The 21,261-nt window shown below is 34.2% G+C and overlaps 2 protein-coding genes across 2 annotated transcripts; both read left to right on the forward strand.

Annotated features, from left to right (window-relative positions):
• Positions 1–5,721: 5,721 nt before the first annotated feature.
• On the forward strand, positions 5,722–10,674 carry LOC140890387 (uncharacterized). Its single transcript, XM_073298147.1, has 10 exons — positions 5,722–5,930; positions 6,702–6,791; positions 6,892–7,121; positions 7,590–7,707; positions 8,193–8,267; positions 8,349–8,472; positions 8,576–9,081; positions 9,171–9,307; positions 9,422–9,508; positions 10,147–10,674. Exons 2-10 carry the CDS (start codon positions 6,771–6,773, stop codon positions 10,244–10,246), a joined length of 1,398 nt encoding a protein of 465 aa, XP_073154248.1. The 5' UTR covers positions 5,722–5,930; positions 6,702–6,770; the 3' UTR covers positions 10,247–10,674.
• Positions 10,675–12,565: 1,891 nt separating this feature from the next.
• Positions 12,566–19,686, forward strand: LOC140887492 (kinesin-like protein KIN-8B). The gene is made up of 16 exons (XM_073294751.1): positions 12,566–13,355; positions 13,486–13,557; positions 13,623–13,739; positions 14,237–14,325; positions 14,860–15,004; positions 15,088–15,183; positions 15,392–15,483; positions 15,945–16,046; positions 16,137–16,283; positions 16,422–16,572; positions 16,934–16,996; positions 17,076–17,312; positions 17,527–17,631; positions 17,711–17,824; positions 18,411–19,007; positions 19,123–19,686. The coding sequence occupies exons 1-16, from the start codon at positions 13,308–13,310 to the stop codon at positions 19,363–19,365; spliced, it is 2,418 nt and encodes an 805-aa protein (XP_073150852.1). The 5' UTR covers positions 12,566–13,307; the 3' UTR covers positions 19,366–19,686.
• The last annotated feature ends 1,575 nt before the right edge of the window (positions 19,687–21,261 follow it).

A 21,261-nucleotide genomic window follows, 5' to 3' on the forward strand; every position in this document is an offset into this window, starting at 1 on the left:
TGGTCGCATGCTAATGTGCTGAAGTGAGTTCCTTTTATGGAGCTAATGAGAATTAATTTTCATGGAGATCATGATGATTACACCGAGTACTGATGCTCGGTGTCAAAGGTACGCGTCCCGTGTCCCGTATTCATTTTTATTGATTTTTAATCATTAGGAACAATGATTATATTAAGTTTGGGGGGTGAATCAGTGTTGGTTGATAGTTGTTTAGTTGAGTTTTACTGTGTGTTTCATAGATAAAATTTTTTGTTGAGTTTATTTATTGTTTAAGTGAGTTGAGTTGAGTTTTGAAAAGAAGTCAAGAAATAAATGGATGCATGGCTGATGAAAAAATTTTGTGCTATAACTGAAATCCATGATTGTCTACCTATTTGAAAAATATTTTTGAAAAATGGAACCAAGTGAATGAATAATTTTCTATATACTCTGTGATTAATACTTGAATCTGAGTTTTGAGACATACAGACATAGATATGATTGAGGCATTGTTTGGATTTTTTGGGCCTGATTTTAATTGAAAATTTATCTTTAGTTGCCCGCTTGAGCTACACGTTTATTAGTACAGTGAGGTACGAGAAAATCTGAATTTGTTGAAAATCATTGTTAACTGCTGATGATTATTTTTTTTCTGCACTGATTGATATTTGTATGATTTAATTATGGATTGAGACTTGTCTAGAACTAGTTCAAACACTCTTCGAGGCGAAATACGGGCAAAACTGTGATTAGGGATGATTTAGGCAATTTTTCTGAATTCATTTGAGCCTTTCAAGCTACCCAGTAATGCATGAATCCCTAGTACCTTGTTTGAGCTTTATTGAAAATCGAATGACATGCGTGTAAACGTGTGATTAAACCCCCATTCGTCATTTTTTTCAAGGTCCTACATTAACTACCTGAATAGCTTATACATTATTTTCTACCTTTAAGGGAGTAATTTGAATGCTAAAATATTTTATGCTCCTAGTTTTATTTGTGAAAAATGGAATGGTATGGTGGATGAATTGAAAATGATGAAAAGAGGTAGTAGAAAAAAAAAAGAGTTGAAAAATATTGTTGAAAAAGTTGTGAAAGAAAGAAAAAAGTTGTGAAAGAAGCATGAAAAGTTGAAAAAATAATTGAAGTGAATAGAAAAAATGTAAATTTGTGAATAAAAGGAGTTGAAATTAGAGTTGAGCATAAATATGATTTACTCCTTAATTTGAATTCTTATCATTTGTTTGTAGCCATAAGCCAGACCTTACACTATAAGCTAATTAAGTCCTATTGACCGAGTCTCAGTTGCCCAATATACTAGTGGAGAAGAGTTGCGAGAATTTAGCCTATGGACTGTTGATTGATACTTTTAATGATTATGAATTTTGATAGAAACACGCATACACGCTTATTCTTTGCATTTACCTAATTGTGAGTGTTTTTGATTTTATATTCCTATAATTTGATCCTATGCTACCTTGAAAAGTCCTCATGATCTATGAATGTTTGAATTGAATTTGGACAAGGGTTTTTTGAACGTGAGTTGCGGAGATTGTGAGTTTATGCGGTTATTTTGTTATTGGCTAAAACTTTCAAGTGTTAGTAGGTGTGATATGATTGGATTTGAAAATTCTTTGAAATCATTGCTGATATCATTGCTCCATAATATTTCTTGACTATTCGTATGGGTTTGATAGAATGAGTTTTTAGAATTTATTGTTTTGAATAGTTTTGCTCGGGACTAGCAAAAGTCTAAGTTTGGGGGTATTTGATAAGTGTATTTTATACACTTAATTTATATATAATTTTAATTATTAATTGTTTGTTTCGAGCAGATTTATGTGGGTATTTTGTTGTATTTGTGTTTACAGTGAATTATGAAATTTTGTGGAGAAAAGAAGAATTATTGAATTTATTTGGAAAAAGAAGAGAAAATTAAAGGAAAAGAAAATAGAGAAGAAAAGAGAGAACAGAGATGGGCTTTCTTAATTGGGCCTCTTGTTAGCGCTTCTCTTTGACACTAAATAAAGAGCTAACGCGCAATGTCTCTGAAGACTTGAAGACTTGAGAATTGGAATGTCGAACCTAAGGCGCGCCCACGCCGTTTCTTGCGCGCCCGCTTTGATCGTGATTTGAAAATTTTATTATTTCGAGCAATTAATTCTATGGGCTTTTTGGATGGGCTTTTTCATACGATATAAAAGGGAATTTAATTCCATTAGAGAGGAGAGCCGCCACAATCACACACATATCAGAGAGAGAGTTTGATCGTGAACTTTGGAAGATTTCTGGAGCTTAATTGAAGAACGAAGACGGAGATCGATAGACCGGACACGGCGTCGACGACGGATTTGATTCTTATCTTACCTTTTTATTTTAATTCTGAATATATGTTTGGATTTATGATTTTTTTATTCAGAATTTTATTATGAACTAAATTTTTAGAGTCTAGAGGTCGGATGGAACCTGGTGTAGACACTTTCATGAATTTTTGATTTTATTGAATTGAGTTTCTTCTAGATTAATTATTTTTTCTAGAATTGATTGTCTTTTCAATTATCTTATCAATAATTGATTTGTTATATTTATTTGAAATCATTGCTCGGGAGAGGGGATTTTGAATAGGACCATTATAAAATACACTGTTAATTATTTATACAGCTCGGGAGAGTGTATAATTTTAACAGAGCCTTTAAAAAGAAAATTGTTTTGTGATAGATCACTGCGATAAATTCTTAATAGGGATATTGTAATTGAATTGTAGTTGATAAAAATTATTTGTTTCTCGGGAGAGGGAAATAATAAACTTAAGTGTTCTTGGCTATTAATTGATTGGAATTCATGAAACTAAATTAATTAGGATTGACTGTTGTTGAAACCAGGTGAAATCTATACCTATAGATCATTTTTCTCTGATTGATATTCATTTGAAAGCTGTGTGTGTGCTTTTAAATCATCTGATTATTTTATTTTCTGCAAAATTCTCAAAGTTTGATTTTCTAGATAAAGTTTGGACTATTTTAATTACAAGCACTGATTATTTTTATTTTACTCCCTGTGGGATCGATATCTGAATTATTCACTATATTAAAACTTGACACTCGTACGCTTGCGAGGATTTTTCACAACAGCGGGCTACTCCAATGAAATCACAAAATACATTAACAAACAGATTCAAAAAAATTGAAGAACCAAAATAAAGTTTAAGAAAAATTGGATTTACCATAATCACTTAATCATTTCAAATGAATAATTATTCCAATGAAGCAGCCAACAATATAAACAGAAATCATATAACAAATTCAAGAACAAAAACATAAAAATAGAGATAAACACATGAAAATAAATAACTAAAAAATAATTTATGAACCTTAAAATACAATTGAAGGATTTAGAGTAAAAAATCCACTGTGACAACCAAATAAATAAATGAGTATGTTTTTTTTATCAAACTAAATAATAAAACACTCGCAATTTTCGATAACGAAATCAAAGTCAAGCATTTAAAACAAAATTTACGAACTTCTGCATAATCATTCAACAATTTTGAACATTTAATCAAAGGAAACAAATAAATAATTTAAACAAGAGAGTGACCACAATCAACACTAGAACACTACAAATTTGGGACAAAATGACACAATCGAGAATTACAAAAAAAAAAAAAACAAAAACAAAAATCAACACCAAAACGCAGAAACCTTCAAATATTTGTGGAAAAATGATATTTAATCGATTTCCAAGATGAAAACATATTTTGAAAAAAAACCTTCAAACTTTTTATCGGTTTCATATCCGTCTTCACATACGACCATTTATAAATTCCATTCTCAACCCAATCAATAAAAAACATAACATTCAATACAATAAAAGTAAAAAATAAAGATCGGGGCTTTATTCATAACACATTCCACAACAACAAAAATAATAACAAGATCAAACTTTTAGGTAGCTGATTTGGATATTATAAGGAATATCCACATAATATTTATAATCCAGTACTAAACGATGAAAATTGACAATGAAATCAATATAATCGAGAATAATTACAAATTTTAGATAATCAATACACAATTGGTTGAGATGAACCACGGACCTACTTATATATGTAAAATCTAAAAGTTGTCCATCAAATTTGTATAATTCACGCTATGTACGGAACTTCAACATAACCACAACACAACATACAAAACACTCAAAGAATCACTCAATTAGAAAAAGAAAAAAAAAAACTCAATCATCCAGATGGAATTGCATCTAAAAATTTCTTAAATTTTCAGAAAAAAATCTCCCTTAAACTTGTTGTTTCGATGTTGGTTCTTCGAAAAGATTTTCAAAATCTAACGATTCTTAGCTTTAAACTCTTTTCGCCTCAGTTGTCACACAAAACATCGACACAAATATATTGATCGTCGTTGATTTAGCCGTCAATGAAGGATTCAAGTAGAAGAAAAATTGGGAAAACGTTGGATTCAAAAGAGAGTAGAAGAGCTATTAAATAAATATTTATTGGTCAATGAGTATTAGTGAGTTTTCATATTATGTCAGGGTAATTTCATAATTTCACCTCAATTGGGGAGTCCAAACAAATTCGTCACATTGTTCTTAGACTCACAAAAATATCCATCAAGCTACATCCAATGAAGATTTAAATCACAAAAATCTGTTTTTTTTACTTGTAATAACCAAAAAAAAAATCACAAGAATCACTTCTAGATTTCATTATCAAACTATTAAAAAAAACTACATTCAATACAATAAGATCTAAATTGAAAATCATACATTCATTCGTATAACACATGACATACAAAAAACAGTGCACAATAAAAAATTCAAGCAGCCCATTTTTATTTTAATGATAAAAAATTATCAATATCTAGGTCATAATGCAGCACTAAAATCATTATGATTCGAAATTAAATCGTTATATTCGAGAATAACAAGGAATTTCAGTTACTCTATCTCGAAATTCCAATAAATGAGATTCATTCCCACCCATATACGGAAAAACCACAGATTGATAAAAAAATCTCTACAATTCACACGATGACATAAAAATTTAATAGAATCACTAAAACCATAACAAATCTCAAAAATCGTTCAATTAAAAATGATATATAAAAATAATTACACTACATCAAACACTATAATGCAATTTCTTGGCTGCAAATTTTTAAAAACCTAAAATATTACCTTAAAATCTTTGAAATAATGTTCTTCAAAAAGATTTTCATGGTCCAGAAACAATTCACAACGATTAGCAACTTTCTTCAATTCGATTCGAAGCAGATCTGCAATATTGCGATCGGTGGATTAGTCGTTTACGATTGATGGATAAATTTGTGGAGAATTTCAACAAGAATGAGGGAAAGAAACTGTACGTTGTCTTTCTTATAAGTAATTTTTATTTTATTTTTAAAGAGTGAGGGGTATTATTGGGTTTCAAAAGAAAGTGAGGGCATTTTCGTATTTTGTACTCAAATAAGAAGTTGAAACAAATGCCAAAACTTTGTCAGGAAGTAAGAACAAATATTTGCTAACATGGGAACTGAGGACAAATATAACTTTGATGATAGAGATTTATTTATCATTTGCCTGTATAATAATTTAAATTCTTCTTACTTATTGACATTATAAAAATATTTTTAAAATACATATTCAAAACATCACTCGAGGGGTAAAAAAAGGAATTCACTTAAAGATGATATTCTTTATTACATTGCACCCACCAGCGCACGATAGCAGATGCCCCCGTTGTTCTGGCTCTTTCGGTTGCCCTAAGCGCGTTATCTATCTCCAGCCTCGCGAAGGAGTCCCAAGGATGTCGATTCCAAATTCTATTCTCTAATCACCGTTTCATTCACAATAGAATCGGCCTCTGAGATCCGTTTTCTTTTTTGCTCGCTGTTGGTTTTGGCGATTGAATTTCGATTGTTTTCGTCGATTTCAAGGTATTTGGCATAAATTCATTCAAAGATTTACTTTTTTCTATGATTTTATCGGTGTATTACGTTAGTGATGTGTTTTCCATTGCAAACTGTAGAATTTCCGTTGATTTTTACGTGTTACGCGATACTCGCATCAATTTTGTCCAAAACCTATTATTAATCAGATTTCAATTGGGAAACTAATATATATGAGATTTCATTTGGGTTTTTCTTACGTTTTTTGAAACGATTTTGTAATTAACGAGCGAAGAAACTGAATTTAACATAGTTGATCGGGAGTCATTCTTCATTTTATTGGCTGATCAGACATTTACTGAACATATTTCAGCGATTTCTTATTTTTCTCTTGTCGTCTGGTGAGTGAAGGTTAAAAGGTTTGATCGGATGAGAGATTCTTTTCGTTTTGTCCCTCGTTGGAAAATTTTAGTTGATTTTCATTTTCTTAACTGATTATTGTCATTGATATGATCCGTTCTCCCATGAATCGATAGTTTTCCTGTTGGCTTATTTTTATTTTCCGAGTGTTGATTATTTTGTGAGAAGTTTGAATTCTTGAACAACTAGGAGACCATGCGAAATACAAGAATAGAGGAAGAAGAAATTAGCACTCCAAATGAGTTTATGCTAGCATGTCATTTTTTTTTAAATTGGATGCTGTTCTTGGTGGATTGCCGGTCTTTCGAAAGCATTCGCATGTGACTCTTTGAAACATATGTTATTGAGAATATTAAATTTATCTGGGTCTGAATTTAGTTTTTTCCTACTTCTGATTAGGTTTGGGATTTCGAGGCCCTGAGAAAGCTAGCGTCTACATTTTACGGTTGACTTGGTATTCAAATTGCGATGCGTGGATATGAAAGAGATGTAAGCACCTACCAGTTTCATGTTCGTTTTTTTTTTATTAAAATTAAATTTTATGGGATTGTTGATTGGTGCCTCCGTTTAACTAATTTTGTCGGTGCAGGAGTATGAAGACTTGGACGAGTACGAAAATGATGGTACAGAGCCAGAAGAGGAAGAGGAGGATGAAGGCGGATACGAGGAGGAAGAAACTTTCCAGCCTACCCAGGATGAGTTGGAATATCTTGAACTGAGGAATCGATTAAAAGAATCGATTAGAAAGCAGATGAAGAAGGAACTTGGGACTGCGAGTGCTGGTTCTCGAGACAAAGCTAATACGTATCGTAAGGACAAGTAAGTTCTTGTAATGCGTATTTATTTTAATTTGATAATGCCTTATACATGATTTATCGTTCTGGGTACAAGTCCAGGGGAAGTGATGGTCAGAGGAAGGTAATGGGTTCTCTATCACATATATTTGGATATGAGATTTGGGGCATATGCATTTGTCCATTGAGATGTCCTCATTAACCTGCGATATTCCTGGCATTTTTTCTTGCTCTAATATTTTGAGTTTGTTCCTCATGAATTTTACATTAAGTTCCAACAATAATAACTGAAAACTGATTAACTTATCAGATAATTGATTTTTTATAAGATTCTGTTAAGTCATATGCTATATTGTTTAGCACGCTTACCATTTTGGTCCTAACTCATTATTCGGATCAATTTGGTGAATGTGACACTGCTGATTAATGTCAATTAGTAGATCGTTTCAAAGCATTTTAGTTGGATGACAAAATTGACTGGTATTTTTTGCAGTTATGGTTCCTTCTTTGGGCCCTCACAGCCAGTTATTGCTCAGAGAGTGATTCAAGAAAGCAAGTCCTTATTGGAGAATCCAAAATTGGCTGCAAGAATTACCAAACCCAAGTATGATGTATGTATAACTCATTTTTATGAAATATTATCATTCTTCTCAATATATCCCTGCTGTTTGCGTCGTCTTGGTGGCTTGGTTTATCAACTTTTTGTCATATAATTGATATAAACTAATTTGCAAAGTGTTTCAAGAGTCAAGATTGCTGCTTGTAGTAATGTAGTAATAATGTGGGACAAATCAAAGATAGAGAGGTCACATATACTAAGGCAAGCTGTTGGTTATCTAGTTTTTTGGTTGTCGAAAGTTTTTTATTTCACATCATTGTTCCTATGGTTGAGTCTTAAAGGTTTCCAAGAAGAGGATGACTTGACCATTATTGTAGTGGTATGTGACATGCTGCATGCTATGGTCCTCTTAGTGATCGACCTCTCGTGTGGCAGCATGTAGCACTTGTACATCAGAATGAATTTTTGGTTGCATACTAGCATAAATGAATGATTTCATTAGTTCTGTTGTTTTTGACATTCAGAATTTCTCTGCAGAATAATAAGAGCTCTGTTACAACCAATGTTAGATCAAAGCATCAAGCAAGCCTTCAAACAAAAGTCACAAGTGGGGTAATAATTCTCTGTGACCTGTCAAACCCTCTCTGGTTATTGTATTTGTTTTTTACCCTTATCTGCTGATAATGGATGCAGTTGAAAAGAAAAGTAGAAATGCTAAAGAACACAAGGGACTACTCCTTTCTATTATCTGAAGATGCTGAGGTTCCAGCGCCCGTGAAAAGTCATCCATCTAGAAATGTGCCTGCCCCCAAGTCTGGTGCGTTCCTCTTCCATGATTCCCTTTGGTTCATTGACACAAATACCTATTGCGAACACTTTTTTGTTGGTGGACTTATTCTGGTTTTCTGCTGGTTTTGAAGAGGCTCAATCCACTCGGCTACTGTCAAATACTAAGCGGGTGGTCAATGATCGAGGAAGAGAAGTCTCCAATGGTCATGAACATAGGAAGCAACTGCATTCAGGCAGCCAAACTAAAGCTGGGCCAGAGAAGATAGATCGCACGAGCAGGTTACCAGTAGGATCTAGTAAACAACTTGGTGGCAATGGTGGAAGTGGTCCAGGTCGGCCTTTGGGGCCGAAATCTGTCCCTTCTAGGAGTAGTGGACCCTCCTTAGGGACCAAGGTCACTCAATCTCTTGCAAAAAATCCAGTGGTTGGTCGGGAAAAATCAAATCCTTCACCATCTGTACAATCCGTTGTGCGTAAACCAATGTCGTCACACTTTCAATCTGGTGTGCGGAAACCTATTTCTTCAAGCTCGCAACCTTCTCTTATGAAAAATCAATCAGTACAGAGAAAGGAGTATCAAGAAATGAGCAAGCCAAAAATCATACCCAAACAGACGTTGCCGCCCTCTAGACATCATGTATGAACATCTATAAAATGTTTTGTTACCAGTAAGTTGCTTGCACATCTCATCTTCCTTGGGTGATATTTGAGTTGTGATTTTGGCAGGTGAAGCAGCAGTCTACAGAAGTCTCAGCTCGAAGTACGTCGGCAGATGTTCGCCCAAAGGCAAAAATTGGGAGGCAACCATATGCTGATGATTCTGATGACGATAAAGCTATAAATATGATCAGAAAAATGTTTGGGTAATTATGATTATATTACTATTTGCACTTTCTCCATTGTCTTTATTTTGTGACTATTTTTACGCCGCAGTTTTCCAACTTTTGTAGTACTCATCGATTTGATACCTTGTGTAGGTATAATCCCAACAAGTATCGAGATGCAGACGATGATAGTGACATGGAAGCGAATTTTGATGATATTTTAAGGGAGGAGAGACGCAGGTGAGTGAGATAAAGTGAACTTAATATTGTGTTCGTGTGGTGTTATGGTTTTTGTTTAACTTCTTTCTTTCATTTTAAGATGATAGTATTGCATTGTTTACTTCTATTTATGTTTATGAAATCAATCCATCATTTTATGCATTTGGTTGTGTCCTTCCCCACTCAGGCATCTCGTTATGCAAGATTGAATGTTGTGGCTCGCTCTCTTTGATTCAATTCTATATTTTTGTCAATATGTACTCCGGAAGTTTTTTTTTTTTTTGTCACTGGCATGTCTTAGTAGTAGCAACTCTTACTTGTCATTTGCGAATGCTATGCAAGGATGATATATTATGGGGAACTTTATGCGAGACAAGTTTTATTTTTCTCGAGTGTTCCATGCCTGTTTTTTGTATTGCTACATTTATGATCGAAGGGTACTTGCACATTGACAACAAATGAGAGCATTTTTCGGTAACATTTAGCTACCTTTTTTTTGCATGTCAAGATGCATCCACTATGTTTACATGCTAGCTGCCAATGCATATAAATTGCACAATCCTTTATATAACACTTTTCCATATTTATAGAACTTGATCTTTTTTCATAAATGAGTATCCCAGTTTGAACTCTGTTGGCATGTTTAACTACTTGTGCAGTGAAAAAATCGCAAAAAGAGAGGATGAAGAAGAGCTCCGCAAGTTAGAAGAGGAGGAAAAAAGGAAGCTTTTGGTGAAAAAACGCAAGCTGGGCCACTAATGGTTGAATATTTGCATTCATGGATTAGGCCAATGTCAATCTGATAAAGCAAATGTAAGACCTCTCAATTTATGTAGTGAAGGAGGATTGTTTAAAACATGTTCTCTCGGTTGCCGGGTTTGGGATTTTATGCCAGCTTGAGGTCACATGCGGATGGTGTTGGTTTCTTAGTTTTGGTGGCTCCCATTCTTGAGTGGTGAAAGTGTAATTTATCAGTTTTAGTTGCTAAAATTTACAGAGCTCTTGTTGCTGTCTATTTTTATGCCCGACCTGTGGCCCTTGCACAATAAATTTGCCTTTTCTACCGATTTAGTGGAAATGTTAAATGTGGGTGCAATAAACAAAACCCAAAGCTCTTGGACTTGCGATTTAGTTACCTGTGGGTTTGATAGTGCTGTCAATTAATTACGACTCAAATGATTGAAAGTAGTTTTTTCATATGTGCATGCTAAAAATGAAATTTTGGGAATTTGATTTGAAACTTTGTTTAATCGCAGGTGTGTATGGTTTAGTATTTATACGTAAAATTTCTTGCGTCGAGAAAGGTTTAGGAAAAGTGTGGTAAAGATGTACTTTAGAAGTGGATGAAGATTTAAAGATGAATTTGTTGTGAACAATTGTACTTTTGGGTGATCGATCTTCTGATGCCAAAATGGTACCCGTTGTTCATATAACCTAATCCTTATTTTTATAGTTCATTTCAAATATATATACATATGATATATGATGTATATAGTGATTGTCAGTTTTTCACCAAATGGATTAAATATTCGTTTTCTGGTTTATTTTTTATTTTTTATTTTAATTATACTTCTTGTGTTAAAACAATCTACCTCAAATTCTAATTATTTTGATATCATAGTATAATGTTTGTTTTAAATTACTATAATATCGTATACTCCTAAAAAAGTGTGTTTTTTTTTGGAAGGATCCTTCTAAACAAGTTATTATTAATAATAATTCATCAAAATACTCATTTTCCGCAAACACAGATCATGTATTAATTTAATATGTTTTCTAAATGATTTATACAAAAATTAAAAACTTCTCATTATATATATAAATCACAGATATTTTAAATGTAGCTGCATAATTGTTTTTTTTTTTTAAAAAAAATTGCAGATTATTGAAACAATAATTGCAGACACTACAACAGAAATACTACAAATATTTTTAATATAATATTTTCGAAATTTTATACAACTTACATCCATGCATGTTACTGTTTGGCATTTGATTTTGTTTGGTCACCTTTTGGTGATATGAACGTCGTTCTTGTGCTATCGTAATCCACTTTATTACCCACCAAACACTACCTAACTCCCTTTGGTTTCATTGACGACTAATTAATTGTTACAAATTTTAAATTTTCGAAATTTCGAATTTCGTGTAGGATTTAATATGTATCGATTTGTTTATTTATTGCATAACAATATTGGTTGGTCGTAAGTGGTGGGAATTTTAAATAATAATGTAAAAGTGCACGTAAGATTTTGCCAGTTAAGTTAAATAGTTGGGACTGGGAAGTATAAGTAATACATAGTCAAACATATTAGGGACAAGATGCACCCATTTAATATATATATATATATATATATATATATATATATATATATATTATTATTATTAATTAATGTATGGATCTCCACTATCATAGATGACAACCTCACAGATTTAGAGTGTGCAGTCCAATGATAGTAACTGCGGATCAAATCGACATATATTGGTATCCCACTTGTGATTACACCGCTATACACTTCTTTGAATAAGGACAAATTTTCAAGTGACAAAAACGCATATAATATGGAGACATGAGATTAAATATGGAAACTAAGTGTTTGTAAAAAAAAAATGTGATTAAATTTATATATATATTGTGAAAAAATGGAGAAAATTCATAAAAGTGTAGTATTTGAAAACAAAAATGAAAAGTTGAAAAGTGAGTAGTGTTAGATAAACAATTATTTTTGAAAAATCAAAATTACCATATAACTATCTTCTGAATTTTAATTAAATTAAATAGAAATCATACCGAATGTGATTGGAAAAACATAATTGATTTTTTTTAGTGATTATAAATTATTACTGTATGACTAAAATTTACCATAAAGGTCGTTATCCGGGGGGGTGGGGACACAAGTTTTCCCTTGCAATGATGCAACCGAATCTTTGAAAAGCTTATCATTTTCAAATTCATTAAAGTATGGGAATCAACGGTCACGATCGCCCAGCCGTTCCCTCCGCATTTAAGAAAAGATGAAATGAACTCTGTTGAGTTCTCGATTACCCGCGTCAAATACGAATGTATGTAATTTATTTATTTATTTATTTCATCGATTAAATTTTTTTATTATTCATAAAATAAATAAAATATTATTTTGTAGGTATACTATTTAGTGCAAAGCGTTACAATTGTCTGAAAGATTAGACAATTTTGATTTCTTCAAACTCTGATTGTGTTCTGCAGTGTCCCATTTCATTTGCGTTGATATCTGATTCTTTCTTCATTGGTTTTTTCATTAATTATTTACCCGTGTTTTCGTCCCTCTTTCCCAGATTTTATTTTTTTTTGGGTTTTTTTTTTGTTTTCTCCGTCTCCCGAGAATCCAGCTGATTCAGCTGGCTTTTTTTTTTTGTTTGTTTAATCGAGGCTGCGAAAACGATGTTGTGTCGATGCTATTGAGCTTGCAGGAGCAAATGTGATTTTGTGAATTGTTGTTATGGATTTTGAGTCCCATTGCTTTAATCGATGAAATGCTGCAGCTTTGCTTGGAAATCTGGTTTATTGGAAATCTAGGGTTTATGAATTTTTTTGTTTCGATCTCTGAGATTCAATGATATATATAAACTTTTTCCGAGATATATGGTGATTAATTCGAATATACTATATAGTTTCTGATTTTATGGTAAAAGGACTGGTTTTGTCAGATGGTTAGACTTTCCTTTTCTGGTTACCGATTTTTTTGGGAAAATATTTTTGTTGTTTGATTGATGAAGCTCTTCGAAGTTTAAAAGAAACTCAAGTATTTTGGAGAAATTTTGATACGAATGCTGACCAAGAATGGCGAGCATTAGAGCTCCAGCAACCAAAAAAACCACAACTCTTACAGTGAGTGCAGCCTTTTCCTTCAAACTCCTGTTGAGCATGCATTGTGCTATTTACGTTTCTAATGTTGCGGTCTTGCTTATTATTATTTGTTTTTCAAGTTTATGTATTCTAGTTTTCGTTTTGATTGTAGGTGGCTGTAAAATGTAGGCCATTAACCGAGAGAAAACGTGGTCGTGATATTGTCAGAGTTCAAAATGATAAGGTTTGTTAAATTTCGAATTCATGGTGAGACGAACAAAATTTGATGGGAGTAATGAAAAATTGCAGGAAGTTACTGTTTTGGATCCAGACCTTTCAAAGGACTACTTAGATAGGATACAGAATCGAACCAAGGAGCGGAGATATGCTTTTGATTATGCCTTTGGTCCCAACACCACCAACTTGGTAATCGTTGTGCACTTCTCTTATTGCAAAAATGTTTTAAGTTATAGTTTTAACCTCTGCGTTAAATAGGATGATTTAGGTTATCTGAAGTGTTACTTCGTATCGTCTGAGGATTTGGAATATCTGAAGAGTTATTCGATATCATCTGGTTTAGTGATGACTATGACTCTATGCATAAATAGGGCTGATGTTCTTTGCAAAGGATATACTTGAGTATTTTTTTTCTTCTTTAGTGGATTTTTTAATCTCTTCCTTTTCTATTTTACCCCTTTAAGATATGCGGTCAGGAACTTCTTTGATTTGGATGGGAACTTAGAGTTGAAGGATGAAGCTCGAGGCGTAATACCCATCAGAATAATTCATGTTTGAAATGTGAAATCAGAACTGTTTCATCATGCATGCTTTCTTATGTTAAAATTAGTTTGACAAGTATCTTGTTGATAATTTGCAAGACTTTTTGCAGATGCTGACAGCCAATGTTTTCCTGCCTTCTTCAGGATGTCTACCAGAGAAGTATACGTTCCACTATTTTCGGGGTTGTCCAGGGTCTCAATGCAACTGTATTTGCTTATGGTTCTACCGGCAGGTATATAAATTACTAATAATTCAGTTGCAGCATGGCCATCTAATTGTGATTCTCTTTTGTTTTCTTTCTCTTTTTCTTTTTTTTTTTCATGATTCTATTTGTCTTTGGTTCTATGAAATAACGTAAAACATTGTTTGTTTCAATTTTTTTTTGGCTGAATGTTGCTATTACATCTGTGCTGAAAAAAGTTTATTTATACCTTCCAAGCTAAGTAAAAGTAAGTGGCATTTACTTTTGACTCTTGCTGCCTGACTGATGGGCCTGATGGCTAATTGGCTATGGAGTGATTGGTAGTACTGCAAATACGCATATATTTTGCTTGTTAACTTATATCTCTCTTGATGTGTGTGTCAACCTATAGTCTGTTAAGTCGCTGAGAAGCAGATGTAAATGATTATACCTCAAAGACAGCACACTTAAAAAAATTCATCTGAAATTTAGGCTTAGAAAAATGGTTGCTTGAATTTTGTCATACGTTATAAAGGAAATTAATCCCATTGCATCCTTTAAGCTATTCTTTTTTAACTTATCCAGTGGCAAAACATATACCATGGTTGGAACTCAAGATGATCCTGGACTTATGGTTCTCAGTCTCAGTACCATTTTTGATCTGATCGAGAAAGACAAAACCTCTGACGATTTTGAAGTTACTTGTTCATACCTTGAAGTGTACAATGAGGTAGATCTATTCGCTTGTTAACTCAGAGAAATTAAGGTTTTGATAACTGCTAGTCTTTCATATTCGACTTTTCTTTCCCACAGGTCATCTATGATTTGCTTGAAAAATCATCAGGTCACTTGGAACTGAGGGAGGATCCCGAACAAGGAATAATTGTTGCTGGCCTTAGAAGTATTAAGGTCATTTATCCTGTTTCTGTAGAAATTACCGAGTCTTAAAGTCGGTTCATTGGAAATATTTATAGAACTTCATATGCATGAATAAGGTTGATGGAAATTAATCTGAGACATGGCTAATGTTTTCATTCTTATTAGGCAGCCATAAAATTTGTGGAGATGATCTATGATACGCATCGTTGGTCCTTATTGTTGTTGCTGAATGTCACAGGTGAACTCAGCTGTTAAGATTCTTGAACTTTTGAATTTGGGGAATAGTAGACGTAAAACTGAAAGCACAGAGGTCAATGACACTTCTTCTCGGTGCGTGTTTCCAACTTTTTTGTACTGGTTCTAATAGTTTTCTTGCCCTTGGTACTATCCTGCCTCAGATTTATGGACTGTGACATCCTTCGAAAGCGAATAGCACCTGAAGACATTTTCCATCACATTTGGTGCTACCAAACTTACATCTGTTTGATATTTCAATCTTAGCAGTAATTAGTACAGAATTGCTTGTCAAATAGAGAATCGAGCTGTTGAATAAAGGTGCTTAAAGGAAGCTGAGGGGTTGATTAAGTAAATTAGCTGCACAGCGGATTATCCAATATAATTTTAAAACCACGGAATGTGAACTAGAAGGGAAAATAATGTATACCCAGAGATCGCCTCGCACAAAGCACATGAAATGACTTGAAGCGAGCATAACCACTAACGCAATTGATGTTCTCGAGTTGACTTGTCTTTTAGCTTGGTATGATGTACTTATAAATATTTCTTGACAGTTCCCATGCAGTTTTGGAAATAAATGTGACAAGAAAACAGCAAAAGAGATATCCCACTCAGGTTATCAGAGGAAAACTTGCACTGGTGGATCTTGCTGGCAGGTTTGTGTTTCTGTTTGGTATTTGTTTCAAACAGTTTCAGTATGCTTCTTTTAAAGGTATGGGGCACCAATATGAAAATTCATAATGCAGTGAACGAGCATCTGAGACAAACAGCGGGGGACAAAAACTGAGAGATGGTGCCAATATAAATCGGTCGCTTCTTGCTTTGGCAAATTGCATTAATGCTTTGGGAAAACAACAGAAGAAGGGCCTAGCTTATGTTCCATACCGCAATAGGTCTCTCTCTCTTGCCCCCACCCCCTTCCGTTCCTCCATTTTTATCCATCTATTATTTGGTGCAAGTGCATCATGTTTCCCATCAATGATGTATGCTTTGACTGCTGATAACTTGACAAATCTGTTTTTTTTTCTCAGTAAGTTGACACGAATTCTTAAAGATGGTCTGAGTGGTAATTCTCAAACAATAATGATTGCCACTATCTCTCCTGCTGACAACCAGTATCACCATACTGTCAATACATTGAAGTATGCTGATCGTGCAAAGGAAATAAAAACACATATACAGGTGAGAGTATGAAGATAAAAGAACTGGTGATCTTATAGCGCAATTTTGTCAAATGTTGTCTTCATTTAACAATGCCTTTTTCTATACATACATATCTGGAGGTTGGCTACATGGAATCTCTTACATGTTTCAATTAATCTGGTTTCACGTTCTTACCAATTACCCCTTTTCTTAAGGGTTTACTTTGATGATTTGATGTCTATATTTTGTACTTGTATGATGTCTGCTATATTTTTATCTCTTTTCAATTTAGTTTCTTGAAGTGTGATATACTTGTAACGTACTTTTGTTTATATTCAATTCGATTTCATAAAGTTCGTTTAGGCTATTATCATTGATAAAGTGATGATATATTTGTCAGAAAAATATAGGCACAATCAATGCTCATGTATCAGACTACCAAAAGATGATTGACAACCTTCAGGTAATTAATCTTTTTAAATGTTCTACGGCTTTTGGGTCTGAAGTCCTGCTACACCATGAGAGATCATTTTACTCTGCAGGGGGAGGTCAGCCGTTTGAGAAAGGAGTTGGCTGAAAAAGAGACTCAACTTAATGCCAAGCCTACTGAAAGAGATATAGATGATGAAATATCTTGGCTGAATGCACTGAGCCAAGAAACTAGTGAAAACGTCCAGGACAGGATAAATTTGCAGAAGGCTCTAATCGAACTTGATGAAACAAACCTTCGTAATCGGAAGGAACTCCAACATCTTGATGATGCTATTGCAAAGCAGCAGGTCAGACGGAGGCTTTTCCATCCAGATTTTTCGCTGAATATAAGAATGATTTGAGCTACGAACCATTGTGAAAATTTGGATGTTTGTTTGCTTGTTTCTCTGCGCCTTTGGCCCTCTAAGGACCTATTTTATCCAGTTTGTGTAATTTATCTTTATTGAGTGCTGAATTGATGTTTGATTGGAAATATTATTGGACTATGTTTTATTATTGCAGGCTATTGAAAATGAAGGGGCAGTTGTGCAGGCATTGCAATCGAGGCGTCAGGTGATTCTTGACAATATTCGAGACAATGACGAGCTTGGTGTCATTTATCAGAAGGTTGTACCCCTTGGTGTTGATTGTCTTCCATATTTTGTCATACTTGCTTATAACTTTTCACCTGTTCTGTATCATGCAGGAAGTTGAAGTGAATGAGAAACGCCGGTGTCAACTACAAGATATGATAGATGAAGCCATTAAAAACAATGGCAACAAAACTTATTTGGGAATTCTCAGTCAATACCGACTTCTGGTAAACAAATATTTATATACTTCTGGTCATTTGATTTTTTATGAGATTTGTGATTTGATGAAGGCCAGATTTTGGTGTCCTCCCTTCATGCAAGTTGAGCAGAGCTGGACAACTGGGCCGAGTTCCATAGCTAGTATTAGAAAACTAACTGACTATTATATATAGATCAATTATTTTCTGTGATACATGAAAATGTTAATAAAAATAGCAATTATTGAGAAAGCTTTATATATGTGAAGTAGGTTTTGTTAAAATATATGATGTGTTAGAATATGAAACAATTTTTTTATTGGACATGTAATAGTTAATATTAAATCATAATCTTAAATAAAATGTAAAAATAATAACCATTTAGATATCAGCTACATCTGTACTTGAGCTAGAATAATTTTTCAAGTTCAACTTGAACTCTACTTATCTCCACCCCTCTCAAAAGTTACTCGTCTACCTGAAAAAGATGGTCCCTCGAAGCTTTATGAAATTTTAATCATTATGAATATCACACATTGAGTTATGGTTCCTTTTTTTCCTTTGGTCATATTTATCACTTATCAGCACGTCAATGTCTAGTATTGCAAATATGCAGGGAATTGCTAACACAGAACTTCAGTTTGAAATGGCAATGAGAGACCAAATTATCTCCAGCCAAAGAGAAGCCCAGAGACATCTATGGAATTTGCTTATGAGCATAGGTCTTGATGAGAAGCAAATAGTAGAGCTTGGAGCAAAGCAAGGAATAATTGTTGAAGAAGGGACAAAGATGAAACCGCTCGGGTTGTCCAACATGACTACGCCACTAGATTTGCAACGCAACAATTACTCTCCGTTGCATTGCTCTCCATCCCACAGCCAATGTGGTGCATTAACTTCTTGTTATCCTCAAACAAGTGAGCTTAGCTCAAGATCATTTTCTAGGGACAATCAGAAGCTTCCCCCTGATTTACGGCGAGAGGACCAGTCTAGTTCATTTTGTTACATTTCACACGGTTTCTCCCCATCAGCCTATCAGCCATGGCACAGCAACCAGCCAATTTTAGGTTTTGGTGCCTTTGATCAACATTCTGATGGCTTGCACAATTCATTTCAGCACATGAGGAGCTATGTCTCTCCATATGATGAGCGTGGAGTGCCGACTTCATCTTTTGAGGTCAACTTTAGGCGGCGGCAGCAGCAGCAGCAACAGGTAAAACACAAGCATAACAAAAATATTGCACAAATGAAACAGATGATGTTTAATATTCTTGAACTTATTTCTCCACAGTAGCCTCATGACCTTTCTAAACTGTGCTAAAAAGCAGGAAGTTAACATGAATCATCATGTTGAAACAAGCAGTGCATGGAACCGTTGCAGAAGTGTGATCACGCACTCCGGTGGTACAATGCAGGCTGCATTTGGGCATCTTCAAACGAATCAAGTTGCTATGACAGTCAACTCCCCTCTGGTTTTTCCTAAGCTTCGAACTCCCACTCAAAAAAATGTTTCACCTATGCTTCATCGGCCACAGCATGTTTCTTCCAATTTTCATGAAAAGCGCTATTAGTGCGAAGAATCTTTATTTTTAGACACAGATTAGTTCACATCCATTCTTGTTTTGTTACAATTTGACACCCCTTCAAATGTAAATATTCAGGTCGTGTTAGTTGCTGAAATGGGCCGGAAGTGATAATCTCATCTCTAGGAATGGTAGAATCGTAGGAATTCAGGATTAGTTACATTGTTATGATTTTTTTGTAATTTTTTTAAAAAGTAAGATCGATATTATGTCAATGTGAAAATATCGAGTTCTGCTACTTTATAGGAGAAATTTTCTCCACATTTCAATTTGGTTAGTTACGCTTACATTGTTATGATTGTTTAGCAAAGTCGATAGTAAATTTGTTTTGAAGAGATTTATTTTTCTTGAAAACTTGATATTGCTTGGATCTTATGGAAGCATCGATCTGTTTAAGAATTAACTTATTTAATTCGATCTTTTAAATTTCAATCAATCTGCTGTCAAAATGACCAGTAATCACACAAATAAATACAATAGTATCCCAAATTTATAAAATCTTTAATTTTAAGAATGATCGAATGGTGATGATAATGCAATAACTGTGTAATGGTCCGAATTAAGAAAATAACAGTGCAAACCAGCACAGCCCAACAAGGAGGATATTAAATATTAATCAGCTTCAGTGAGGGACAACAATGAGCACAACCACCAATAGTTAGGGAATAAAGATTTCAATCAACTTTAAAATAATAGTTGTGGTGACCCGTTCTGGATCATCTACTAATCATAAATTTAAGCATGCAATTAAAATTAAACTGAAACTCATAATCAGAGGGAACACAGAAAGTAAACTAAATGCTAGCCCGACAGAATACAACTGAAAAAAATAACTAAAAACTCAAATAAACCAATATACACAGGTCCAACTCCTAGGTAACCTGCAACTGCCTCGTCGAATGAGGTGTCTAAGAAATACAACCGAGGACTTGAGAGATAACAACTATCAATACGAAAAAATGAGTATACACGTGCTATGAATGCATGAATGCAAATGTTCAAGATATCGAAAACCTATCACGGTCAAACTCTACTCGGTCAGGAAGGCGTCGTGGTATGTAGTACTCTGGGTCGTTGCATCAGGAGGTGGCTCACATACCAGAGATAATATGTGGATATAGGAGACATGATCCCGTGCTAGCAGGTCCAACAATCCACTAAAGAGAAAGGGGTTGAGCGTCCCCACTACAGGCTATATCAAAGGTATAGGCTATGATGATGCATGCAGCATAATAATCATGACATAATATATGCGTATAAAACATGTCAAATAAATATGCAACACATAGAATATGCATACTCAACAAGGATATCTCGGATAGTACTTTCGTACATCAACAACTGGCCAAGTTGTACATGCATCTACCGTACATCACTGCGTCCAAACAATACTATATCACTAATACTGTTCTAAAAGCCTTACTAAGTTAATAGATACTCCCTAATACTACTAGAGATCTCGAACTATTCCTGCGTCCGTCATCAGTTCGCTGATGTCGAAGGCCCTGATCCAAGCACAGCTCCGTTACAAGCCCTACAACACCTCGCTATTTCCCGACTCTCGAGAATATGACTAAAACACTAAGATAGATAAACTGAATTAGGTCAACACCTTAAACACACACTAAATTATGAGAAAATCTCGACGTATTTATAGACAGAGTTAGGACATTCTGAACCCTAGTTCGGATGCTCCGAACTCGCATGCTTGTCACGTTTCGAAATGCCTCTAATCAAAAGCTCTGATTTGCACTTCGGAAGTTCTGATCCTCTTCGGAAGTCCGAACTCCCACTTTAGAAGCTCCGATCTGCATGAATTCTCACATGTCTCTACACTCCTGATACATAGATAGTGCGCATGGCCTAACTTTTCGGAAGGTCCGA

The sequence above is a fragment of the Henckelia pumila genome, chromosome 3, assembly GCF_033568475.1.
Source record: "Henckelia pumila isolate YLH828 chromosome 3, ASM3356847v2, whole genome shotgun sequence".
NCBI classification, from domain to species: Eukaryota; Viridiplantae; Streptophyta; class Magnoliopsida; order Lamiales; family Gesneriaceae; genus Henckelia; species Henckelia pumila.

Coding starts and splice junctions, on each gene's coding strand:
- LOC140887492 (XM_073294751.1), top strand. CDS start 13,308: ATGGCGAGCATTAGAGCTCCAGCAACCAAAAAAACCACAACTCTTACA. Junction 13,558..13,622: donor TCAGAGTTCAAAATGATAAG/GTTTGTTAAATT, acceptor GAAAAATTGCAG/GAAGTTACTGTTTTGGATCC. Junction 16,047..16,136: donor CTGGTGGATCTTGCTGGCAG/GTTTGTGTTTCT, acceptor TTCATAATGCAG/TGAACGAGCATCTGAGACAA.
- LOC140890387 (XM_073298147.1), top strand. CDS start 6,771: ATGCGTGGATATGAAAGAGAT. Junction 7,708..8,192: donor TTACCAAACCCAAGTATGAT/GTATGTATAACT, acceptor ATTTCTCTGCAG/AATAATAAGAGCTCTGTTAC. Junction 8,473..8,575: donor TGTGCCTGCCCCCAAGTCTG/GTGCGTTCCTCT, acceptor CTGGTTTTGAAG/AGGCTCAATCCACTCGGCTA.